At 49.3% G+C, this 26,745-nt stretch overlaps 1 protein-coding gene across 3 annotated transcripts; it reads left to right on the top strand.

Moving 5' to 3' along the window:
- The first annotated feature begins 391 nt into the window (after positions 1-391).
- On the top strand, positions 392-26,623 carry Fbxo21 (F-box protein 21). 3 transcript variants are annotated; one of them, XM_090320188.1, is made up of 12 exons: positions 392-650; positions 1,443-1,578; positions 4,065-4,159; positions 9,453-9,574; positions 11,956-12,102; positions 12,518-12,654; positions 14,823-14,959; positions 18,327-18,506; positions 19,628-19,760; positions 21,542-21,732; positions 22,315-22,472; positions 25,268-26,623. In XM_090320188.1, the coding sequence occupies exons 1-12, from the start codon at positions 412-414 to the stop codon at positions 25,456-25,458; spliced, it is 1,866 nt and encodes a 621-aa protein (XP_090176314.1). In that variant the 5' UTR covers positions 392-411; the 3' UTR covers positions 25,459-26,623. The 3 variants fall into 3 exon arrangements, with proteins under 3 accessions (XP_090176314.1, XP_090176313.1, XP_090176315.1); XM_090320187.1 differs by having other exon boundaries at positions 21,521-21,732; XM_090320189.1 differs by lacking the exon at positions 392-650 and adding an exon at positions 1,128-1,276 and having other exon boundaries at positions 21,521-21,732.
- Positions 26,624-26,745: the final 122 nt, after the last annotated feature.

Genomic DNA, 26,745 nt, shown 5'->3' with positions numbered 1-26,745 from the left:
TGTGCATGCTAGGCAAGCACTCAACCACTAGGCCTAATTCCTGGCACCTGAAGGAGTCTTTTAACTCCCATTTCCTGCTTCTCATGCAGGAAATGTCTTTCTTTTCCTAATTCTCCCTAATTTAACCCTGATATGCTAAAAACGAATCCTTGCTTTAAAAAACAAAACCAAAAGAAAAACTTAATTTCAGAATACGATGCTGCTTTTGTATTGAGGCAGTCACAGGCGGCCTTATTCCCCCCCCAAAAACCTGGCCACTCCATCCCGGGTCAAGGGGGGCGGAGTCGAGGAGGGGCGTGCCTCTCCGTGGCCACGCCCCCTCTGCGGGTGGGCGGGGCCGCGCGGGCTGCCTCAGCGAGCGCGCGCGCCCCCGCGCCCCCGCGCACGACGGCCGTCAGGTACGCGGACAAGATGGCGGCTGCAGCGGGGGACAGCGCGATGGAGGTGGTGCCGGCGCTGGCGGAGGAGGCCGCGCCCGAGGCGGCGGGCCTCAGCTGCCTGGTGCACCTGCCCGGAGAGGTGCTGGAGTACATCCTGTGCAGCGGCTCGCTGACGGCGCTCGACATCGGCCGCGTGTCCAGCACCTGCCGTCGGCTGCGCGAGGTGTGCCAGAGCAGCGGCAAGGTGTGGAAGGAGCAGTTCCGGGTGAGGTGAGAGCCCGCGGCCCCCCGAGCGCCCGCGCCCGGCCCTCGGCCCGCCGGGGTGCTCGGGGCCGTGGAGGCGCCCGCCCCGCGCGGGCCTCGCGCGCCGGCCGCGCCCGCCGCGCTGCCCGCGCCGGCCCGCAGACAAAGGCCCGAGGCCGGCGGGCGGCCCCGGAGGCGGCGGCGGCGGCGGCCCTGCGCGGGGCCCGGCCCCGGGGCGCGGCGCCCACCCGGCCCGCCGCCCGCCGCGCGGCCTCCGCTCGCGTTGGTGCCTCGGCCTCGCTGCTGTTTTGACGGGGAGCCCGCGATGGCGGGGCGCCCGCGGCTGCAGCCTCCCCGGGCCGGCTGCACATTCCGCGTCCTCCCCGCTGTTGACCTTGGGCCGGGGCAGGGGTGGGCTTGGCTCCCCCACCCCTCCTGCTTGTTAACCGCGTGATGGTGGCCAGCCTGAGCCGCGTGTGTGTGTGCGTGCGTGTGGCCGTGGGACGATCCGATGCGGGGATGCCCAGCCAGCGCTCGGGCGGCGCGCGCCATCGCTGTTACTATTGTCACCGTTATTGGGATGGTTGGCCAGAACTGCCCTCGTTCTGGAGACGGGGACGAGAGACACACAGCCTTCGTGTCGCCGCGCCAAGGTCACTCGACGTGTGCAGATCCGAACGGGAGCCGTGTCAGGGCCCCCCTTTCCCCACCAGCCCATCCCTCGCCTTCGGGAGTTTTTTGTTGTTGTTGTTGTTCGTCGTCATCGTCGTCTTGGTGTTTTCGTAAATGATGAGCAGAGGAGCCTGTTTTCTCTCGTAGGTGGCCTTCCCTTATGAAACACTACAGCCCCACCGACTACGTCAATTGGCTGGAAGAATATAAAGTTCGACAGAAAGCTGGGTTAGAAGCCCGGAAGATTGTAGCCTCGTTCTCAAAGAGGTTCTTTTCAGAGCATGTAAGGATTTGTGGATGGAGCGCTTTGCTTTTTCCTGGTGTGTGTGTGTGTGTGTAGGCATTAGCTCATCCAGCTCTGGTTACTATCTCTCTTTTCTTCACTCACACAATCCCTTACTCACTTACATGGCTGCAAGAGTCATTGTGTCCTTTCCCTCCCTTCCAGCAACACCGAGCCACTTGTCCCTGCCAGCTTTACTTTTCTAAAGCCAGGGAGAATGGGGGGAGGGGAGAGGGAGGGGGTCATGCTGCACCCGGAGGAGTGAATCCAGATAAGCAGTATTTCTCGTCTAGTAAGGTTAAACTTTTTTTTTTAAACCTCAGTGTGATATGAGGAACCATCAATGATGGGGCAACTGTAAATATGTCACAGTTGTTTTCCCAAAAGGGTTGGGGTTGGTGAAATGAATGTGGTCTGTTCTTCCCTCTGCTCTTCGCAGGTTGTGTCCAGTAGTGAACTGCATTATTTAAGGTAACAGAGGGTTAAGGGATTTCTATAAATCAGAATTATTGCTCTCTCAAATAAAATTGTCTCGTATCTTGGGTTCATTCCTCTTTGTTGTCTCTGGAAGTTGTTTGTTGGGTGTTTGGGAATTTTTGATTCTGAGGGTTTTTTGTTGTTGTTTTTGGTTTGGGGGTTTGTTTTGTTTTGTTTTTTTGGTTGTTGTTATTGCTTTGAGATAAGGTCTCACCGCATGACCCAGACTTTCCTTGAGCTTGTGATCCTTCTGCCTCAGGCATGCAAGTGCTGGGATTACAGGTATACATCACCATGCCTGGCTTTGAGCTTTGCTTTTTTTTTAAAAACAACTGATGGAATATGTATTTTACTTCTGACCCTCCTAAAGGAGAGTCAGCAAATAGAGTTGATTTCCTCCCCCCCCCCCCCCAAAATCCTGAGGCTTAACTGGGCCTAAGTGCTTAAGTGCTGTCCCTGAGCGTTTGCTCAAGGCTAGGGCTGTACCACTTGAGCCACAACTTCACTTCCAGCTTTTTCTGTGATTCATGGAGATCCTAGTCTCACAAACATTCCTGCCAGGGCTGGCTTTGAACAGAGATCCTCAGATTTCAGCATCCTGTGTACTTAGGAATACAGGTGTGAGCCATCAGTGCCTGGCTATTTTATTCTATTTTGGTTTTGTGAAGTATAGTTACTGGTGATAACTTTTGACTTTCTAGTTCTGATTGCTATTAGGTAATAGAGCTTGTAAACTTAGACTATTTTCAAACTGGCTTGCAACTGCAATCCTAACTACCTGGGAGACTGAAATTGGAAGAATTGTGGTGCCAGGCCAGCCTGAGCATAAAAGTTCTTGAGACTCCATCTCAACAGAAAAAGCTATATGTAATGGCCCGTGCCTATCACATCCATTATCCATGAAAGTGCAAGTAAGAAGAAGCCAGTGCAATCTGGTCTGGGCAAAAAGCAAGACCTTATCTCAAAAAATAACCTACAGCGCAAATAGCGCTGTAGGTATAGCTCAGATGCCAGAGCATATCCCTAATAAGTGTCAGGGTTCTTAGTTCAAACTCCAGTGCTTCTAAAAAAAAGAAGAAGAAAAGGGAGGAAAGATTTAAAGGTTTTGAAAAAGAAAATTTGGACTTTGGACAAGTTTCAACTCGTTCCCCTGGGAGGAATAAGAACAGATATTCCCTAAGTACAACGATTTATGTAAGTGTGTGTTAATGTGAGAAAGAGCAGTGTTGTGCTTTATAGAAGCCATAGCCTGGCTAAGCCACAGTGGAGTGAGAACTGCGAGTTTTAAGTGTGTTTGCACACTCAGGTATTTAGGGATTCTAGTGTCAGGCCTCTGGTGCGCTCCATTTTAGTCTAGTTTACAACCTCTTCTATTCTAGCTGTGTTCCTGTGCATTTTTAACTGTGCCTTTATCTTATAATGATGGATTGTTGTGTCTTTTTTTCCCCCTCCTCTTTCCCTGCACCACTACTTAATTAGAAGTGTGGCAAGGACTTTGAACACTCAGGGGCATAAGATTGCTCTATGCCTAGGTGATTGCTGTGGCTCAGGACCCTTGTGTTCCTGTGCCCTGGGGCTGTACACAGGTTAGCATGAGTCATTGTGGCCACTTTTGCCATAGCAAAGTGGGAAAAGTCATAGCCTCAATGGAGAGCATGGCCAAGCCCACCAACAGGGTGGGAGGGGGCCTCCTGCCCTGGACAGCCTTAGTCCTTGGCTCCACAACACAGACTGTCTGGGTTTTCTGTTGTGAGCTGGGGAAGATGGCAGTCCTGGCCTCACTTAGGGGCTGTGTTTCTTCACATCCCACTTCTGAGAGGCCTTTTTCAGAAGTTGTAGCATTTGGAAACTGATCTGTAAGTAACCTCATTAGGCAGTGTACCCCCTCTCTGTGTCACTTTCTCTCTCCCTCCCTCAGTGGGGAGGGGGGGGCGCTGGAGAGCCTAGTGTGCTACCCAGGAAAGGAAGTTTCCTTGAGATTCCTAATCCTGCTTGTCTTTCACTCGTAGGTCCCTTGTAATGGCTTTAGTGACATTGAAAACCTGGAGGGACCAGAGATCTTTTTTGAGGATGAACTGGTGTGCATCCTAAATATGGAAGGCAGGTAAGCCATAGCTTTCACAGGGTAGGGATTTACCGATATATATAACTCCAGAGAAAACTGCTGTGGTGAGTCTGCCTGAGGCCTGTTTCCAGATCCGGCATGTCTTATTGCAGTCACAGCTTTGGTATAAGACAGTGCCTACACAGTTGGCCATCTGCAGCCATGAGCCCAGCTCTGCATCCGTGATCACAAGACATTGTACAGTATGCTCTGAACTATACAGATTTTGTCTTGTCATCATTCCATAAACAGCGTAACAACTATTTGCATTGTATGTGGTATTAGAAGTCTGTTGTAAAGATGCTTTGAAGAGTATGGAAAGATGTGCGGGGGGGGTCTATGCAGTACTGTGCCTTTTGAGATGAGGTACTTGAATGTGTGGATTAGCATGTCTGAGAGGGACTTAAAACCAGTCTCCCCAGGTATTGAGGGATGATTGTAGAGAAACTATGAAAGTCACTTGGGGAGAAGGAAAGAATTCCTGTGTGGCCCCAGCACAACTTAGGCTCAGTGCTCTGGACAGCCTCTGTACTGTCAGTGACCCAGCCTTCATGCCACCTCTCCTCTGCCACTTCCAGATCCACCTGCTTCAGTTTAACCTTTTTTTTTTATTTTTTTAATCTGTTTAAGTGTGTCTTAATTTAGTGGGTGATTTTACAGTTCTTGAAGTCTGTGTGAAGCAGTCTTATTTTGATCTTTGCCATTGTAACTGTATACTGAGCCTCCAGGAGAAATGGCGGTCCTCTCCTAATGAAGATGACTCCATTACCTCTGGGTGGTTGTTTAGAATGTTTTGTTTTTATAATTAGCATACAGGGAGTTATGTCGTGGTGACATTCTCACACATGTGTACAATGGATTTCAGTTACTCTCAAACATCACCACCACCCAGAGACTCCCATACCCTTTCCCCCTTCCTAATACAATGTCAACAAATTGTATCATTCTATTTTAATACATGTTGACAGTTGTACCCCCTCCTGCTAGTATGTACCCTAAAATGTTTTATACTTTACAACTGAACATCATTTTCCAGGAACCCACAAGACGACTTGGCCTTCAGCCATACTTGCCTGATGAAAAGATTTTCTGTTCTGAAAGTTCACATAACTTTACTAGTGGTAGAGGAGAGAAAAGTACTAGTGTAGTGTCTTCTCTAAGTTACTGTGAACCATCTCACAACAATGTGTAAAGTATGTTGTAGCTGTTGCTTAGGGGATGTAGAGAGGTACATATCTGTCACTGTAGCCGCAGGGGAGAGGTAAGATGTCTATTCTGGGCCATGGATAAGTACAGGTGGAGGTCGTTTTCCTGTTTCTATTTTGGGTGATCTATAACTGAATTAGTGTGATCTAATAGCACGGTACAGCCTTAAAAGTAAATCCCACTTGTCGTTTTATTCATGTGCATCTCTGCCTTCCACCCAGACAGGGCCATCATGTCTGTGCTGGTGGCCTCGGTTTGATGCTTGGTGTGGGTACCTTGTTTTCACATTCGTGCACTCCTTTCACACTACCCCCCACCCCCGCCCGCCATCCGCCTCTGATTTCTAGTATAGCATCTGCTCTGTGCAGCAGTGCCAGTAGACAGACACATGGGGAGGGGAAGGGGGAGCAGATTTTCACAAAATTGGGATCCCACGGGCACTGCTTCTCTGTATGGGTTTTCCACCCAACAGTACCTTGGGGGGGGTGTCAATCCCGATCTCCTGGAGATAGAGTTCACTTTTGGGAATGGCTGGCTGCTTTTTTGTAGGGTAGATCATAAGGTTTTTGTTATTTTTAGGGTGGTTACTTGCTTCTTGGTTGGGTAGGGTTTTGTTTGTTTTCCTGTTACTGTGGCTTAAACTCAAGGCCTGGATACACTGCTCCTTATTTTGACCCAAGGTTGGTGCTTTACCACTTCAGCTGTTTCTGGCTTCTTAAAAGTGGTAAGAAGAATAGATTCTCAAGAAGAGTTAGGAAGATACATAATTCTATTCTAATGCTACTTTCTGTCTCAGTCAGTGTTTAGAAGTGTAAACTGGCTGTTCTCCATAGCAGGGTGCTTCAGACTCAAGTACATTGGGCCTCTACTTTTCACAGAGGACTCTGTTTGTGCTCATTCCTGGCAGTGCTTGTTTACTTACAGAAAGAACAGAGGGAGTGCATGATGTAAAACAGAAAGCACCTGGATATCTAAAGAAAATTTGCATTTACGTCCTACAGTTGTGTTTTCATTTTTGTTTTGGGTTTTGAGATGGGGTCCTACTATGGATCCCAGGCTGGCTTGGAACTTATGCCCCTCCTGCTTCAGCCTCCTCAGTATGATGTGTTAGGCATGTGTTACCATGCCCAGCAAGATTTGAAACAAACAAGTATAGACCAAACCTGAGAAAATTGGGCCAAAATAACCAGCAGCAATATACATGAGTAAAACCACTGGATTTTTATTTTTATTTGTTTTTGCTAGTCCTGGGCTTGAGCTCGGGGCCTAAGCACTGTTCTTGGACTTTCTCAAGGCTAGAGTTCTACCACTTGAGCCTCAGTACCACTTCTGGCTTTTTTCTATGTATGTGGTACCGGGGAATTGAACCCAGGTCTTCGTGCATGGTAGGCAAGCACTACCACTAGGCCAAACTCCTGGCCCCACCATTGGATTTTAAAGATGGGAAAATCCTATGGGAACTTAAGCAACAAAGAAAAGGAAATGAGAATCTATCATCAGACTTCTCAGCAGCAATGCTTTATGCCAGAGGGAAAAAAGATACTCAAAAGATTGAACGAAAATGTCAGCCAGGGATTTTTATATCCAGCCAAACTGACTTCCAAATATATATAAACTTACCAACTTGGAAGAATTTAGAGACCTGGATTCCCCAAGGGCAGATAATGTTAGTATATGCAAAAACCACTGAATGCTGGTGATAAATGTGTGTAGACTTAAGTCCAAGTGAGAAGGCACTGCATATGTGATGAGGGCATGAGCTGTTTCACCTGTGAACTCCCACCTGTGCTGTCAGGGAAGTGCATGGGAAAAAACTTGGGAGACTCAACTTTTCATTACAGGGGCCGGTAGAGATTCATGGAGTATTTTGTATGTAAATGTACTCAGGAGTGTGTGCTCAAGAGCGTGTATGGCCACTAGACTGAGAGGTCTGGCAATCCTAATCACCTGTAAAGGTGATCTCCGAAGGTACGGGTAATCTAAGGTGCCACTCCTGAGAAAGAAGCCAGAGGTTGTTGAGAAATGACTGAGGCTACATCCAAGGTGAGCCCAGAACATCTGGTAGCAAGACACCCGACAGCACTTCACATCAGAAGCATTTAGGCCAGCTGTGAAGTCAGAAGATGTGCCAGGCAGAGCATCTGTGTGAATGGACCCCACCAAATTTGTCTTGTGCCATGGCTCGTAGCAGGATTTGCACAAAATCATACTTAGTCCCTTCGGGAATATAATCAAAACTGAAGTTATTGTTTTGAAAATAATACAAGGAATATGAGCACAGATCCTGTTCTCCCTGCCTTCTATGATGTTGGGGACCAAATCCTGGATGCGTAAGCTTTTCTCTGTAGATGTAACACAGCAGTTGATGAAAGCTGGTTCAGTTATAGTTTCTTGCCACCAGTCTGCTGCCTCTAAGGAATCAACAGGTGGGCATGAGTCACAGTGGCTGCTAATATCACAGAAGAGACAGGCATTAATAGTATTATTTCGTGGTGCTAACAATCAAGCTAAGAGCCTGCTCTACCACAGAACTGTCTGTACCTGCCTCCCTGCTAAGTGCTTCTTGATGGAAGCCCTCTCCACCCCTGGGAAGGCATCTGGCCAAGTAACACATCCAGTCAAACTAAACCCCTATGTCTGGTTTCCAATAAAAAATGTTGAGGATAATATATTAAACATGGGTGCAGCTAGGAAATTCCAGACCGCTAGCAGCTACAGTTCAAACAATGTGGTTTCTTCAACAAATAAAATACAAGAGGGAAAGAGATGGTTTCTGGAGATAAAGAGATTTTTTTTTTTTTTTGAGTATAGGGATGGAAGTGTGGCTCAAATGGTAGAGCACGTGCCTAGCAATCTTGAGATTTTTAAGAGTTCAAACACTGCAGCACCAAAATGCAAATAGAGATGTGTCAGGCTAGAGTGTTTAGGGATGCACATTTGACAGTTATCACTAGCTCAGGGGCAGGAAGCGATAAGCTACAGTGCAGGAGGGTGCAGAAGAAGGGCCACAGAGGGCGTACATTGTGCAGAGTTCTGCTTGGTTTGATGGATGCAAGAACATTCATGAAGCTGCTCATTTGTTCCAGGCGTTACCTGAGGTGCGTTTTGCAGCTCCAGGGTTAAAGAGCAGGTAGAGCAGGCACCTCTGCTGATGCCACCGCTTACGTGAAGATAGGCGAAAGGAAGCTAGTCCCTACTCCCACTTACTGTGAGCCTGTGCATTGGAATGATCCAGTGAAGAGCTTCGGGCAGCATCTACTGTCCACCAGACATGGTTGCAGACACCAAGGAGACAGCAGTGAACACCCCTCAAAACCCTGCCTTCTTGGAGCTGGCAATGCAGTGAGGGAAACGGTGCCAAAAGCAAGCTATTTATTACATTAGAAAAGGAAAACTGCTATGCAGCAGTGCTGGGCAGGGAACTGTGCGAGGGCACCATTTAAAAAAGGAGGAGCAGAGGAGTGAGGGTAGGAAACAGCCATCCAGCCATGGTCTGGGCACAGGGGTCAGGAGCTGGAGTGAGCAGGGATGTCTGGAACTGATGAAGTGGTGAGATGGAGCGATACTGGAGAATCTAGTCAGGCCTCCAGTGAGCCGCTGAGCACCCTGGAGCAGGAACATGATGGCTGCCGGGTACAAGGAATAATCCATGGTGCCATAGTGGGGTGTGCGGTAGCCGTTGGTTATATAGGGCTGAATTCTGGGTAGAGCTCTTATCCAGGTGGCTGTGATCAGAGTGGGAACTATTTGGACCCCCAAGGTAGGGAGAACCGCATGGCCACAGGCATAGAAGGGGAGCATGGTAACTTGGTGGCCCAGGAAACCCACTGCAGAATCCCACATGCTCGGCTCTCTTCCTGGCATTCCCTTTGCTCAGCAAGTGGGAAATAGACCTGACACCCTCAGGCACAACTAGTCACCACTACCTAAGGTGGGAGTCTTCTACTGAGCTGGCTCTACCCACGCCACTCGGGATCGCAGGAATGTAAGGCGATTCTGGTTGTCTCATTAAGATCGCGATATGATAGTATGAAGTCAAACCTAGGCAATTGGAATTCCTACTGACCTGTTTGTTGTTGTTTTCCAGAAAAGCTTTGACCTGGAAATACTATGCCAAAAAAATTCTTTACTACCTACGGCAACAGAAAATCTTAAATAATCTCAAGGCTTTTCTTCAGCAGCCTGACGACTATGAGTCCTATCTTGAAGGTGGGTCTCCGAGTGCTTGTGGATGAAGGTCTTTGAGCTGTGTGGAGGAGGAGGATGAGGGTTGAGTCTGTGGTCGGGCCAGTGAAGGAGCTGCACTGCAAGTGAGAGCTAAGGGGTCGTGTTTAGAAATCAGCTAAAAAGACTGTTTTCTAATGATGTATCATTGATGACGAGTGGTGACAGGTGGCCTAATGAGATGAATGTCTTCTAAGCTTGGAAGCATGGCTTCCAGATTAGAGAAAGGAGGGTCTCTAGGAGCTGGAGCACATCTCAGCCTCTGGTCAGAGGTTAATGGGGACAGGCTGTTCTGTGCTTGGAGAGCAGGAAGGAGCTGGGTGGGCAGGCATGCAGGGGGAACACCTTGGTGTTCCTGCAAAGTTGAGTAGGAACACAGTGTGACTTGACTTTTTCAGCAGTCTTGATTCCTGGAATATTACACAGATAGCCCCGCCAACGGTGATTATGAAGTCCACACTCACTCCCCGCCCCCCACTCTGAGGGAGTCACCCATTTGTGGAGTTTTTCTTTTCCACCATTTCCAGTTATGTCTCCAACCTGTTATGGTCCCATGTGGGCTGTCACCGCTGATCAATAGCTCTCCTCCAACAGTTTCTAAGGAACCTGGCTGTCCTGCCTGCCAGTCGGACGGCCTGTTCCAGCAGCCCAACCCAAACCCTGCCTGGGCGTCGTCTGCCTGCTTTTCAATGCCCCCTACCATCAGTCGTCCCCCTGACATCACACTTCCCCACTACTTCTGCAGTGTCCTGCTTCTCTAGTGAAGGGCCCTGCAGGGGCTTTGGGTTGAGCATTGCAGGGTCCCACCTCCTCAGGTCCCCTGCTGCTCAGGTGTTGTTGGCCTCAGCTACTGAGGTCAGCCTCCTCAAATACTTCCTGTTTTTGCCATGTACATTGTACTTCTTTTGACTTTTTTTTTTGCCAGTCCTGGGCTTGAGCTCAGGGCCTGAGCACTGTCCTTGGATTTTCTCAAGGCTAGAGCTCTACCACTTGAGCCTCAGCACCACTTCCGGCTTTTTTCTATATATGTGGTACCGAGGAATCGAACCCGGGTCTTCATGCATGCTAGGCAAGCACTTTAACCACTAGGCCAAACTCCCGGCCCTTCTTTTGACTTTTGAGACAGGGTCTTGACTATCCTTGAACTCACAGGACTACCTCTGCCTCCCAAGCACTGAATTACAGGCAGTGTGCTAGTACTTGCAGCCCTTACATTTAGTTATCCCCCACCCCAACCCACACTGGTCTGGGGGTTTTGGGGATTGAACTCTGCCTAGGTACGATCACTGAGGGTTTTGTTTTTGGGGGGGGGGGTCATGGGGCTTGAACTCTGGGCCTGGGGCACTGTCCCTGAGCTCTTCAACTCAAGGCTACCGTCCTACCCCTGAGCCACAGCCCCACTTCCTGTTTTCTAGTGATTAGTTTGGAGAGAAGAGTCTCTGGCTCTTTAGTGTCAGGGCTGAAGTTGAACCTCGATCCTCAGATCTCAGCCTTCTGAGTACCTAGGATTACAGCCATGAGCCACTGCATCCAGCTTCCCTGAGCTTTTTTGCTCAAGGCTCATGGTCTACCACTTGAGCCATGGGTCTCTGGAATGACTAGTTTCTTGCGTTCTAGATCCTTAAAATCTCTGTGTGCCCTACAATGCCTATTTTAGATAACAGTTGATGTTATAGAAGTCTAGTATTATCCAAAAGAATATGATAAATCTGTCACAGTCAACTAAAGTGAAATGGCCTCAGCACCTTGGAATTTTTCCATGCACATGCTGGAGTTGAGCTCCTGTCAAAATGGCACATCTCAGCCAGCACCCTCCGCCCTGGAAGCTGTGGGATTACCAGTGGTTGAGAGGAGAGTTTTGACCCAAAGTGACCGACTTGAGTAATGCAGGTGCTCTGGGGAGTAGCTGACTGCAGAGCAGCAGCATAGCCATGCAGGAGCAACTGGACTCCAGCAGCACACACTGGGGGGGGCGGGGAACAGGTCTCCCAGCACCCCTGTTCAGAGGTGAAGTTGTCTCCAAGTCTGGAATGATGCATGTAAGTGGCCTGGTGTCACTGAGGATTTCCATATCCTGTGCCTTGTACTGTTAAGGTTCCCTGTGCTGGATTTGGCGCCAGTAGGGGATTTGGAGGGAGAGTTCCCTTTACCACCTCAGCTTATGTAGGTGTTTGAGTCTGTGACCCTGGAGAGACGCTCAGTGTGTTACTCACTTTCAAGTGCTGTGGTGAATGTGTTCTCCTCTATGTATGATCTACAAGACCTGAATCCAGTAAAGAAGGCTGTCTGGGGGGATGGTGTGGAAACCCTGCTTTAGGGTGGCAGATGGGCCGGAGTGCTGATTCTGTGGTTTTTGTTTATCTCAGGTGCCGTCTACATTGACCAATACTGCAACCCCCTCTCCGACATCAGCCTCAGAGACATTCAAGCCCAGATTGACAGCATTGTGGAGCTTGTCTGCAAAACCCTGCGAGGTGTCAACAGCCGCCACCCCAGCCTGACCTTCAAGGCAGGTGTGAAATTGCTCTGGACCTAGCTCTGTTTGCAGAGAAAACCTCAGGGCACTTGGTCAACTTGATCATTTCAGTCAACCATATGTCTCCCAAGTTGCCCAGGCCTGTAATCCTAGCTGCTCAAGAATCTGAGCTGTGAGGATTCTGGCTCAAGCACTAGCCCAGGGCCTTTTGTCCAAGAGACTTCATCTCTAGTTTTTTGTCCAAGAGACTTCATCTCTAGTTAACCAGCAAAAGGCAGGGCTCAGTGGTAGAGCACCACCAGCTGTATGAAAAAATTGAGAGAATGTGATCAATGGTTACAGTCATATAAAGCCTTCTACCCATCTTCTCCCTAGATTGGTTGCCTGGTGAGGGGGTGGAGACAGGATCGTGATCTTTGTGCTGTGTCCCAGGGTAGATGTTTGTGTTACAGGTGAGTCCCCCATGATAATGGAGATAGAGCTCCAGAGCCAGGTGCTGGACGCCATGAACTATGTCCTTTATGACCAACTGAAGTTCAAGGGCAACCGAATGGACTACTATAATGCCCTCAACTTGTATATGCATCAGGTAATTGTTCCACCAATCCTGGATCAAAAAAAATGTGGGAAAGGGACCAGGAGTTTGGCCTAGTGGTAGAGTGCTTGCCTAGCATGCTTAAAGACCTGGGTTCAATTCCTTGGTACTACATGCATAGAAAAAGCCAGAAGTGGTGCTGTGGCTCAAGTGGTAGAGCTCTAGCTTTGAGAAAGCCCAAGGACAGTGCTCAGGCCCTGAGTTCCAGCTGGCAAAAAAAAAAAAAAAGTGGGAAAATTAACATTCACTGCTTGTAGTGACTAGAGTCTTTTCCCTTATCATTATTACCTAAGGAATACAACCATTTGCTAAGTGTGTAGGTAACACCACTGTAAATAATCCAAGGAGGTGTGACTAGAGGAGGGTGGCAGAGCTTGTGTGCAGATGGAGGCTGTGCACGTGCACACATACTTCCAGCTCATCTCTGAGCTGTCAAATGCTGTGTCTTCTCCACTTTGAATGTCCAGTAAACCATCTTTACCCCCGCCATATGGAACTGTTGGATTTTTCTCTCCTGACAAGGACTGTGTGCAAAGCCTTAAGCTGAGTGTTAGTAGAAGCGCAGGCCCTGTATCCCTCACTGTGTGGTCAGCAGGTCCTGTGACAGCTGAGGGTCCTGTGTGCTCAGGGTTCCTGACGCTGCCCTCTAGTGGGCCGGGAAAAAAATGAAGCCACTTGGGGTTGACGCCCCTTCCGTGTTAGTTTTGATTTGCTCCCTGCTTGTCTCCATTTTCTTATCCCATTGTTCTGTCTACTACTTCATTTTATTTTGTTTGTTCCCTTGAGTTTTGTTTTGTTTGTTTGTTTGTTTGTTTTTGAAAAAAGGAGCCCCTAAGGCAGAGTTCTGTAGTCTCCTGTAAGGGGCTGGGCAGAGAGTTGGTGCACCTGTGCACACTGTGGCTGGCTCAGCTTCAGTCCTGCCCTTACTCAAGGACACATGACCAACACAAACAAATGAGACTGCGCACCCAGCAGCTTTATTCATGCACATTGACATTTAAAGTTCATCTTTTATGTCAGAATAGATGTTTTTCCAAACATTTAAAAATGTAAAGTGTGCTGCTGTGATGGTGCATATCTTGCTGGTGTATTGCCAGCCCTGGAGAGCTGAGGCAGGAGATCTGAAGTCCCAGGCAAGCCTGGGCTGCATAGTAAGACATTGTCTCAAATGAACAAAAAGGGAAAAACTCTTCCTGCTCTGGCTATACCAGAATAGCGAGTAGACTGGATTTGGCGTGTGGGTCTTATCTTTCTGACTCCTGACGATTATAGGCTGAGGGTGTAGCTCTGTAGTAAAGCACTTGCCTGGCATGTGCAAAGCACCACCAGGAAACAAAACAAAGTGTCACATTGTACTCCATAAATCTACACAGTTACTCTGAGCCAGTTAAAAATAAGTCCAGAAGCCAGGTGCAGTGGCTCAAGCCTGTAATCCTAGCTACTCTGGAGGCTGAGAGCTGAGGATCAAGGTTCAAAGCCAGCCCAGGCACAAAAAGACCTGAGACTCTTATCTCCAATTAACCTCTAGAAAACAGGAAGTGGGACTTGGCTCAAGGGGAGGGGGATAGCCTTGTACTGAAGAGCTCAGGGACAACACCCAGGCCGAGTTCAAGCCCCATGACCCCGCCAGGCACTGGTGGCTCACGACTGTAATCCTAGCTACTTAGGAGCTGAGATTTGAGGATCCCAGTTTGAAGCCAGCCAGGGAGAAAAGTCCCTATGAGACTCATATCTCCAATTTAACACTCAAGAAAAAAGAAAGGAAGAAAGAAAATGATGCTGTGGCTTGAAAGGGTAGAGTGCTAGTCTTGAGCAGAAAGTGCCCAGGCCCCAAGTTCAGGCCCCATGACCAACAAAAAATAAGATTAAATTACCCAGTGATGGTGACTCAAGCTTGTAATCCTAGCTACTCACTCAGAAGGGTGGAGTCTAGAGAAGCAGTTCAAAGCCACCCACCCCCAAGCAGAAAAGTCCAAGAGACTCTTATCTCCGGAATAAGCAGCAAAAAGCTGGGCTAGATGTATGGCTCAAGTGATAAGAGTACCAATGGAGCAAGTAAGTAGAGGAATGTGAGGCCCTGAGTTCAAATCGCTGTACTGGCAAACAATTGACTGCATGAGAAAGATGATTCCTCCTGTGACCTCCTGCGTCCTTTCATTTAGGTTTTGATTCGCAGAACAGGCATTCCAATCAGTATGTCTCTGCTTTATCTGACGATCGCAAGGCAGCTGGGAGTCCCACTGGAGCCTGTCAACTTCCCAAGCCACTTCCTACTCCGGTGGTGCCAAAGCGCAGAAGGGTGAGCCACCTCTGCCATGTGGGAGCTAGTGCTAAGAGGAATCAGGCGGGCTCAAAACAGAACTGGGGTGCTGATGATGTTTCGTTTCTTGACTTATACTGTGTTGATATTCTGGTCATGATAGTTACACAAGTGATTCCAGCAGAGGAGATTATATAAAGGCACTTTCTTATGTGAATCTGTAAACATCGCAATTAGTTTGGTTAGAGAAATATGACTGGGACCTCAGGGTCTTCTGGCTCTCAAGGTCCCTTTGCTCCAAAGTACATCAGATCAAAGAGTTCCTAAATTCTTGCTTCCATAAATTCCCCTTTCCCACACACGTCTAACAGAACAAACAAGGGGGAGGGGGAAGATCCTTTCTGCAGTGTTGAATTATGTAGCCCTGAAAATGGGTTTTATTTTCATCTCTTTATTGTTATTATCATCTTTATCATCATCATTGCCACCAATCTTTGTAGTGCTAGCATGGAAGCCAGAGCCTATGCGTGCTAGCCAAGTACTCCACCACAGAGCTACCTCTCAGCTCTGCTCTGGTTTAGTTTGGTTTTATAGGGTGTCTTGGTATGTAGTTCAGGCTGTTCCGGAACTCATGAAGCTCAGGCTGCTCTTAGCTCTGAATTCTCTTGCTTCAGAGTCCCAAATGCTCAAAGTACAGGTGGGCTGTTATCTTTTATGCCTTAATGTCTTAAGGCCAAAGGTTCCTATAGTCTAGCTTTTCAGAAAGAAATCAATCTGGGCTGGGAGTTTGGCCTAGGGGTAGAGTGCTTGCCTAGCCTGCAAGAAGACCTGGGTTCAATTCCTCGGTACTACATATATAGAAAAAAAGCTAGAAGTGGGGCTGAGGCTCAAGTGGTAGAGCTCTAGCTTTGAGAAAGCCCAAAGACAGTGCTCAGGGCCTGAGCTGAAGCCCAGGATTGGCAAAAAAGAAAAGAAAGAAATCAATCCTTAGAAATGGCTTCACATTAAAGCTGGCACAGTGGCTCACACCTATTGTAATCCTAGCTACTCAAGAGGTTGAGATCTGAGGGTAGAGGTTCAAAGCCAGCCTGGGCACTAAAGTCTGAGAGACTCGTATTTCCAATTAACCACCAGAAAACAGGAAGTGGTGCTGGGGCTCAAGGGGTAGAGAGGTATCCTTGACCTGAAGAGCTCAGGGACAGTGCCCAGGCCCAGAGTTCAAGCCCCACAGCCAACCAAAAACAAAACAAAAAACTCCACATTAAATTTTCCAGTTAGCAGAGAAAGGAAAAAAGCTGTGAAACTGCTGGCTCAGATCCATTCATGCCCACTGTGTGATGTAAAGCCCTGAGGATGGTGACTCGGTTTCACTGCCCTCCTGTGTAAAATGGGGCAGATGTTTCCATGAACACTTGGGAGATTCACAAGAGATCACTTGCGCAGGGCATCACTGCCTGGCAGTCTCATTGGTGCCTATGTGCTTGCCTCCTCCCCTCCTTTCCTCTCCCCACAAGGAACACACAAATCTATTTGCATGTAGATTTGTTGCTTCATTGTGTGTGTATGTTTCCTTGACATTCCCAAATGCATATTCCTAAAACTGAACTAGGACTGGGAGTTTGGCCTAGTGGTAGAGTGTTTGCCTAGCATGCAGGAAAACCTGGGTTCCATTCCTCAGTACCACATACATAGAAAAAAGCCAAAGTGGTGCTAAACTAAGCGTTGAATCTCTCCCTATTTCTCCCTTATTTTAAATGAAAATGATTTTTTCAGCCCATTTCCTTTTCTCTACCCAGCCTATCTTACATATCTCTAAAATATTCTCTTTTTTTGCCAGTCCTGGGCTTGAGCTTGGGCTTTCTCAAGGCTCTACCACTTTAGCCTCAACACCACTTCCAGCTTTTTTCTATGCATGCGGTACCGAGGAGCTGAACTCAGGTCTTTGTGCATGCTAGGCAAGCACTCTACCAGTAGGCCAAACTCCCGGCCCTGTCTCTAAAATATTCTTAAATTTATAGAAGAATCCAGTGTCCTAACTTAGGAGCTGTCCCTGAGTGGTTTTTTGTTGTTGTTGTTTGTTTTTACCTCAAAGCTAAAGTGCTATCTCTTGTGCCACACCCAATTCTGGCTTTTTGGAGATTAATTGGAAATAAGAGTCTCAGGGACTTTCCTGCCTGGTGGGCTTACAGCCATAGTCCCCACATGTCAGCCACCTGGGTAGCTAGGATTACTGGCATGAGCCACTAGGGCCTGGCATTAATCATGTTTTAAACACCATTGCTGTATTTGGTTTGTCCATCTTCTGTCCAGGAGATTTTGTTCATAAACTGAGCCAGTAAATTTTTTTTCTGCTTGTCCTTATAAAGTTTCAGTCTCATGAAAAGAGTTGAAGAGTTTCTTGTTTCTAGACCATTTATTTAACTCTTTGGTTTTGCTAAAAGACTTTAAAACAAAACACAACTAGGGGAAGAAATCCCCTAGGATTCTGTACACATACAAACTGGTCATGGCATTGGAACTTGGGGCCCGTGCACTGTCTCTGATCTGTTTTTATTTTGCTCAAGGCTAGTGCTCTACTACTTAAGCCACAGCTCCACTTTGGCTTTTTTGATGGTTAATTGAATGTGTCTCATGGACTTGACTTCCCATGCTGACTTTGAACTGTAATCCTCAAACCTCTCCTGCACCAGTCCTGGGGATAGAGTTCTGGCCCTAAGCCACTTCCAGCTTTTTCTGAATAGATGGAAAGCTGGCTTAAACTCACAGTCCTCATATCTCAGCCTCCTGAGTAGCTACAATTACAGATGTGAACCACTCGCACTCTACTTAGGGTTCTTAATAGTCAAAGAGAATCTACTTTGTGATTTTCAGAGCATAGTATTTCCAAGAGTCAGCTAACCCCTCCACAAGCTTCCAGTTCTCCCTGAGCTCCTGCTCAGCATGCAGTAAGGACTCACTGTGGCGCTCCACTCTCAGCAGGAAGCCAGAGTTCCTGGGCCTGTGTCATCAGATCCAGCTAAGGCCATGACGCAGAGGGCAGAGGACTGTACTCTTCCTAGGTGGTGTGCTGTAACTCTCCTCAGATACTCGGCCCACTGCAGCCGCTTCTGGAACCTTCTTTGTGTTGCAGAGCTTTGATAAATGTTTCTAGTTTTTTGGGATCTATGTGGCTAACACACACCAGCAGCTGGTGTACATCAGAACTGTTTCTTAAGGCCAGGTTTGTAAACTGGTCCTTCAGCCTCTGGTTTGAGCTACTTGCTCTGGGGTTGGGGTTTGGTGGTGAATGGGTTTTAGACATGGTCACAGGTGGAGCTCAAACTCGGGGTCCTCCTGCTCTCCATGCCCAGTTAGAGGTGTCAAAGATGAATCCTTCCTGTCTCATCGGGTGTTGCTTCTCGGCTAGGACAACCCTGGACATCTTTGACTACATCTACATAGATGCCTTTGGGAAGGGCAAGCAGCTGACTGTGAAGGAGTGTGAGTACCTGATTGGCCAGCATGTGACCGCGGCGCTGTACGGCGTGGTGAATGTGAAGAAGGTGCTACAGCGCATGGTCGGGAACCTGCTCAGCCTGGGAAAGCGGTGAGAGATGGTCCCCGTACCAGAAATGGGGTTTGGTCCCTGGGAATTGGAACTTGGGCACTGTGGCATCAGAGGAGCTCCAGTAGCCTTAATTCTTCATGTGTGTTCCTGTGACATGGTGGAGTAGTGTGAGCACTAACAGTCATCACTACCCCCAGAAGGGGCTGGTCCTGTGGCCTTGTGCTCACACCACTCAGTGCTCTCAGTGCCTTTTCCCTGAGGCCTTCACAGCAGGCTTAGGTGAGCTCTTGACAAATGTCTGTGTGTGTGCCTAACTGTCACTTATACAGAACCCCAGCAGTCAGCACGGATCTGCTTTGTGATTTGCGTAAGATAAAGAGAAGCATAGTATTCCTCGGGAAAGTTGTAGGTGTGTGTGATAGCAGTAGTTTTCTGCTTGGTGTCCAAGGTTTTGGGATTTTTTGTTTGTTTGTTTTTTGTTGTTGTTTTTTTTTTTTTTGCCAGTCCTGGGCTTGAGCTCAGGGTCTAAGCACTGTCCTTGGACTTTCTTTACCACTTGAACCTCAGTACCACTTCGTTTTTTTCTATGTATGTGGTACCAAGGAATCGAACGCTGGTCTTCATGCATGCTAGCCAAGCACTCTACCACTAGGCCAAACTCCCGGCCCTCTGAGCTTTTTTAGTAGACTATTTTAGAGCAGTTTTAGGTTGTCAGCAAAAGTGAACAGAATGTAGATTTCCTCTAGGCTCCTGTCCCCGTGCACACATGACATCCATGTCATTTTCCTTTACCGGAGAAAATCATTGTCACAGTGCTGGCCCTCCATTGACCTGCCAGCATCACTCCAGGCCATCAGTGGCCTTGGGGCTCACTGTGTGTGTGCTGTGCCCAACATTATATCACCACAGAATGACTCTGCCCATTGCACCCACCTTAGGGCAGCATCACGGAGGCCGCAACTCCTGAGTGCTGAGGATTCCACTTTAGCACAAGGTTTCTGTGTACTATACATTTTGTTAAAGTGTTACAGGTACTTACAGAATGAGGGAGAGATGGCTGGAAATACATTTGGAATTTGTTACTTTCCAAACATGCACTGGGAAAGGGGTCCTGGCTTCAGAGTGAACAAACAGGATGAGACGAATCTGATTTTTCCCAGGGAGGGCATTGACCAGTCGTACCAGCTGCTCCGGGACTCGCTGGACCTGTACCTGGCCATGTACCCCGACCAGGTGCAGCTCCTGCTCCTCCAGGCCAGACTTTACTTCCACCTGGGGATCTGGCCAGAGAAGGTAATTATTTTACTTTGATGCTTTTTCCTTATCTTAGAAAGGAACATTCTGATTGAAAGGTGGCCATCCCAAATTGAGTCCTCCATTCTTGACCCATCAATTAAGTTCTTCTGTTCTAAGGAGCATTGGGTTCTCCTGCAGGGCTTCTTGTTTCCTCTGTGACAGGTCACTGAGCTTCCAGGGCCACACTGTCCTGCTCTGCCCCCCAGGGGACACAGTTTTGCAGTGACCAAGTTTATCATACTGTCACAGGAGACCTCTGAGTCCAGTCGTTATGCTGTCCACTTGAGTGATCCCTGTGGCCTAGGCACAGCCACATGTCAGCCAGCCATGGTCCTGGGCTCAGGAGCCCACCTGTAACAGCGCCAGAGCCGCTGTGCCACCTGCCATGGAAGTGGGTCTGTGACCGTGTTGTTCGTTAGCCAGTGGGGAAAGGGATCAGCTCAGACTCACCTCCAGATTCCCAGAGAGGGAGGGTACTCCATGCTTAGCCCTTCTCTCCTCTGCATTTCGGTAGAGAGGACCCCTCCGACTTGTTGAGAAAAGAGAGGGAGCCCCTCTGCTCCCTGAACAGGTGACATTCTCAGTGTCCCTGATTACACGGAGAGCTGCCCACCCTTCCAACACATGCCCTTGACTGGGGTCCGCTCACACTCTCTTCCCAGGAAGTCAGTGGCCCCCATTGCTCATTCTTGTCACTGGGCCCAGAAGATGCTCTGCTTTCCTTTTCTGACCTCCTCACTGCCAGCTGTTCCCAACTGGTGACAACCCTCACTGTTCCCAGGTCTCTGCTTCCTGGTTGTTTGCAAATTCCTTCAGTAGAGTGCCACTACTTACCTCCCTTAACACCCCTGCCCAGGGGGAGACTCTTACAATGCAGTGTTGCCCACAGGCTCTCCCGGTCCACTGAACATGGAAAAGAAGACTCCACAACCATTAGACTCTGAACACGGGGCCTCTTGTTCCATTTGAGAAGGGGATTTTCCAGGAAAGGGCCTGTGTGGGGTGGGAGGTGTAAAGTAGATATGCTGAACTCATTCTGAACCATGCTTTCTGCAGCCTCAGTGTCTACTCACCGAGGCCCAACACTGGCCCCGCCATGGGTGGAGGTCGAGAAAACAGCTGGCAGCCTGCAATGCAATGCAATGCATGCATCTTAAGGAAAGGAAGGCCCTTGATTGCCAATCTGTAAGACAAGGCTGGGTTTCCATGGCAATGGCTTCTACTGCATGGGCTAGTTAGATCTGAAGGCTCAGTTGTACTAGGAAATAGGATAGAGAATCATTATTTAATACGTGAGGGAAACAGTTCAGAGTTAAAAACAGCTAGTTTGACAGGTCTGGGCCTGGACTCCATGTTGCCTTTGCCACTGAGCAGGCCTGTAATTTCAGGCTCGGGAAGTTGGAAGGACAGATTTGTCAGAAACCTGCATGTGTGTGCACATCTGTGCACATGTGTGGTAAACCTGGTTCAGTGCTCATTTCTGTAGAGGCAGAGTGAACGCGAGGGTGCCGGTCATGGAGGCAGGCAGGCCTTCCCTGAGCAGTCGCATGCTAGGGGTCATCCCTAGGGCTTCATCAGCACTGAGGCAGCGGTGTCTGCATGTCTTGGCAGTTCTTACCAAAGCAGCATATGGCTTTCTACAGGCATGAGGGGCCCGTGTGGCGCCCCTCCCTTGCTGGCCTCTGTCACACTATATAGGTAGGTCTAGATCTCACGCTGCGGAAAAGAAAAGGCCTGGCGAAAATATTATCTCCTAGTCTTTCTGTCTTGTCTTGAAGGTGCTTGACATCCTGCAGCACATCCAGACCCTGGACCCCGGGCAGCATGGGGCAGTGGGCTATCTGGTGCAGCACACGCTCGAGCACATCGAGCGCAAAAAGGAGGAGGTAGGCGTGGAGGTTAAGCTGCGCTCCGATGAGAAGCACAGGGACGTCTGCTACTCCATTGGGCTCATTATGAAGCATAAGAGGTGAGTGCACAGGACGCAGAGCCTCCAGCCAGCTGGCACGCCACGGAAGGAGAACCCAACTCTGAATCACGCCGGCCACCTCTGGCCGCTTGCTACTGCGTGCCCAGCTCTACGAGTCTGTTTCGTGGGTCTTGGGCTGTGTGTGTGTGGTCTGCGTGGTGGTGCTCACGGCTGCCAGCAGACACGGGGCCAGTGCTGCTCTTCATACCACACTACTAGTGTGCTGGCTGGCTGAGGCTTCTGCGCTCTGGACCCTACGTGGGCTTTCAAGTCTTCTCTGACATTTTGACATTTCAGGTTTCTTGGATGAAAGGTTTCCAGTACTTTGCGATTTTCTGTTATTATTAACTGTTCTTTACCCTGAACAGTCAGCTGGTCTGTCATTCGTTGCTGAGAACTTTGTTCTTCTATGAAAGAAGTCCTTTACAGATGATAGGAATTGTTTAGTAAGGAGGGCAGGAGTGCCCTGAGAAGTGGGAACACAGGAGGAAGACGCGCTGGAGGAGCTCTGTCGTTTTCCCTGCCCTCCACAGTTGCTCTGACGGGCCAGGGAACTGATGTGCTGCGTCTTCTGCCTGCTAGGTATGGCTACAACTGTGTGATCTACGGCTGGGACCCCACCTGCATGATGGGACATGAGTGGATTCGGAACATGAACGTGCACAGCCTGCCGCATGGCCACCACCAGCCCTTCTATAATGTGCTGGTGGAGGACGGTTCTTGTAGATACGCAGCCCAAGGTAAGGAGCTCTGCTGACCTTCACTGACCCCAGGCCTGTTTTGAGCATTCAGATGCCTTGGGCAGGCACCACCAGTGTATACAGAGGCAGTTGTTGCCCATAGCCAACCTCAGGACTGATACCCAACCAAACTTGAGTAAGCATGCTCTGGAGCCGCCACACCAGGAGATAGTCAATGCACACATAGCAAGGATCCTATACTAGTGCTACTGCCACTCTGTGATCTCATTGGTCCCTGCACATGCCAGTCAAATTCCCCACAGTTCTACCTTCTACACCTGTGCCCTCTAGAGGCCCCTGTGACATTAGCTGTCATCCCACGGATGCCCTCTTGTGGTTACTTGTGAGAACTGCAGTCCACAGTGTGATCTTCAGTGGGTTATTTAGTTTGGCAATCTGAAGCAGGCAGGGTAGAGATCAAAAGGCTTTCAGGGAGGCAGCCTTTTTGTTTTATTTATTTATTTTTTTTGCTTAGGGCCTTGTTGAATTTCAGTTCTATTGAATTAAATGTCACAGCATACATAGTAAGTCATTTGTTGGTATGGGAGTCAAATCCAGGGCCAAGTAAGTGCTAGACCAGCACTCTCCGGGGCAGAGTGGCCTCACGCCACCACTGTCCTACTCTCTGGGGAGACATGCCTCACAGTGAGAAGAGTGGGGGGAGGGCTCGGGGTCTCCAACAACTTCAGAGTAAGAGCATTGTCAAACATGGAAATGAGTGAAAGCAAAGCCAGGTACTGAGGGCTCACAAATGTAATCCTAGCTACTCAGGAAGCTGATACTTGAGGAATGTGGCTTGAAAGCCGCCCAGTCTAATTAACCACCTAAAAACCAGAAGTGGAGCTTTGACTCAAAGTGATAGATTGCTAACCTTGAACAACAAAAAAAAGCTCAAGGACAGTGCCCAGGCCCTGAGTTCAAGCCCCACAACAACCCCTCCTACCCCCCAAAAACTGAAATGAATACAAGAAGCCTGCCTGCCTTTTCTCAGACTTATTGTACATGGTTTTGACAAATGTAGTCAAAAATAAAATCAATAGAGTGCTTGCCTAGCATGCATGAAGGCCCGGGTTCAGTTCTTTGGTACCACATACATAGAAAAAAAACAGAAGTGGTGCTGAGTCTCAAGTGGTAGAGCTCTAGCCTTGAGAAAGCCCAAGGACAGTGCTCAGGCCCTGAGCTCAAGCCCAGGACTGGCAAAATAAATAAATTAAATTAAATAAAATCAAGATATTCTAAAACCAAAAATGTGAAATTCCCACAGGTGTATTGGCCAGTGCAGTGGATGTAGAGGAGCGCTGGGTCCCTTGGTACATTTGGTTGTGTTTCATCCTGCTTGGAATTTGCCCAAACAGGATGGTTCTTTGCCTTTGGTTTTGTGAAAAACCTTCCTCTGCAAAAGCAGATGCTGAACCAGGCACTAGTTCATGCCTATAATTCTAGTTTCTCAGGGGGCTAGGATCTGAGAATCACGTTCAGCACTACAAAAGTAGAGGCGTGGTTCAAGTGGTAGAACACCAGCCATGACATTTGTTTCAGATATAGGCTTTTTCCTGTCCCTCAGTGCTGAATCACAGGACCATTCCCTGCACTGCCACAGCCACACTGAACCAACCCCAGTGACTCCCAGTTCCTCATGTATCTTCTAGGCTTCTTCAGTTGCCCAAGGGAGGAGCTCAGGGAGCCAGTTGAAGGTTAAGGACTGTGGGTTTCAGTGCCATGGCCAGTCTGGTGTTTAGTAGCAGCTCTCCCCGGTGACCAGGGCACCTTTGTCGTGGTTGCCTGGCTGTCTTGGAGCTGGTCTCCACACGGTGCCTCGTTTTGTTGTGTAGTCTCTAAACTGGAAGTTAGATCCGCCGCTTGAGCGCATCAGGGTGAATATTCTGCTGTGCTGGGTGTTGAGTTCTGCTTCATGCAGAGCCGCAGCTGCCGTTTGGGGTGCACTGGCTCTGGGGGTGGCCGCATGGCACTGTGCTGCTCTGCTGTGAGAACTAGAGCGAGCTGCTGCCGCCCCCCCACTCGAGCCCTGGCTTCATCGCAGAGACCATCTTGACTCATGGCAGCCCATATTTAGCAAGCAGGAGAGCTTGAGAAGCTGAATTTTGAAACACTAGGTATGGTTGGTACATTTCTGGATTGTTTGCTTTAAATGTGTTAATATTTCTTGATCTGAATTCTCAGCCTTCACTTCCACGGATCCTATTGCTCTGAGTAGAACCTATTGGTGATGCATTTCTATCTAGTGCACTGGACCTCTTGGCAGGCTCCGCCCATCTGCATCTTGTGTTCCTGGCTGGCCTCCACTAGGGGGCACGCTTGGTTGGCCCTGAGAGGGAGGGCTCAGCTAACTAGGGGCCAGCCGTGGGGTAGGGTGTATAGTGAGTGGGCAGGGGAGACTGCTGGGGCAGGACACCTTGGCTGTGGCCAGGAAGGACTTCGTCCAGTTTAAATGTCCATGGCACACGTATTCTGCTGTGCCTGGAGAGGCAGCTGGGTGCACTTTCAACCACCTCATGGTTTTCTCTTGGCCTAGTGGTGGCCGTGGGGCCGCTGTGGGTTTGGCTCCTCCATTTCCTCCTGGCTCTGTGGCGGGTGGCTCTGTGGTGCAGGAGCAAGTGAGGACACCTGGCTGTTGATTAGGATGGAGAGATGGGTGCAGCCCCCATTAGCTAGTCCCAGGAGAGCACTGCCGGGGAGCCCCACGCTGCCCCGCCTCCTCTAGTCTCCCCAACACCATATGCCTGTGGTCTCTGGGAAAAGCTGCTGCCAAAACTGTTTGTGCCCTTTGCCGGTAGAAAACCTGGAGTACAACGTAGAGCCTCTGGAGATCTCGCACCCCGACGTGGGGCGCTACTTCTCGGAGTTCACGGGCACGCACTACATCCCCAACGCAGAGCTGGAGCTCCGCTACCCTGAAGACCTGGAGTTCGTGTATGAGACGGTGCAGAACATTTACAGTGCCAAGAAGGAGAGCATCGACGGGTGAGCCCTGCGGGCACCCGACGGCCCCTCTGGACTCCGTCTCCGGAAGCCACCTGACCAGCAGCGCGGCTGCCGGCTCCGCGCGCCGCCTCTGCCGCCGGCCGCAGGGACAGGCGCGCTCCGCTACACTAGTGAAAGGACTGGAAGGCACTGTTGAGTGGCATGGCTTGTCTGCTCGTCCCGTGACCGTGTGTGACCTCACAGCGCCCCCACCGCCACCCTCCCTCCGTCTGCACGCAGGCCTGGCGGGTGTCGGGCCGGGGAGGCCGCCGCAGGCCCGTGCAAGGTAGAATACTAGAAGTTACTCTCCACTCACACACGCAACACAGACTTCAAGTGTTCATCGTTCCTCTTTAATTTAAAGCGGGGAATCTCCCTTCTCCCTTCTATAGTCTTTGGATTTATACGCATTGCTATAAATCATGAGTTTTCTATTTTATTACATGACATTATTTGAGAAAGTGCATACTAGCAGCCTACGAGTGGAGTTTTCCACGTTCACCTATTCCTTCCACGTGACCGCTTGTTTCCAGAACTCTCCAGAGTCTCGAGTGTGTCCTGGTCCCTGCTCCAGCGAGCCCGGGGTCTCTGACAAGGGCACCCCACGTCTGCATTCCTCCCATCCCCTCCTGGGCTCCCCCTATGTGCACACGGGCCGGGGCCGGGGCTGGGGCTGGGGCTGGGGCTGCGGTCGTTTGCATGCAGTGTCCCCCACGCTCACCAGAAGCGGGGCCCACCCGAGACCCAAGGGGCCAGAGCAGCAGTCAGCATCGCCTCCCGGCCCCTTCTCACGCCACGCCGCAGGTCGGAGCCAGGGCCGACCCGCTGACCGCTGTATATAATGTACCTAGACTTTTTAATGTGTTTCCTCATCAGCGCCTCGTTTGGCTCCAGGAAGCCGCTCTCACCTGTGTAAGTTGGTATTTGGGCACTTTATATTTTTCTAAAAATGTGTTTTGGATCCTGTACTCTAATAAATCATAAGTTTCTTTTTAAAGATTTTTCCAAAAGTTTTCTCCATTTTCAAAAAAGCCGTGTTAGAAAAGTAGAACTTTCTCAATGTTAAGATATTAACTATTTGGATATAGTATCTTCTTTCTCTTCAAATGAATGCCAAGGTTTTTTTTTGTACAATGATTAATAAACGGAACTTACCCAGAGAAACCCGGCCAACAGCCTGCCCCGTTTCATCTCGGAACCAGCTCTGGCCCGGTGACACAAAGGTGGGTCGCCGCTCCTCTGGGGCGTGGGGGATTCCTCTCTGACATTGCCCTCGGGGCCCAGCCAGGCC

Source organism: Megascapheus bottae, chromosome 28 (genome assembly GCF_031878675.1).
Source record: "Megascapheus bottae isolate mThoBot1 chromosome 28, mThoBot2.hap1, whole genome shotgun sequence".
NCBI classification, from domain to species: domain Eukaryota; kingdom Metazoa; phylum Chordata; class Mammalia; order Rodentia; family Geomyidae; genus Megascapheus; species Megascapheus bottae.
The sequence above is the reverse complement of the archived record's forward strand: the minus strand, read 5'-3'. Positions and strand labels throughout refer to the sequence as shown.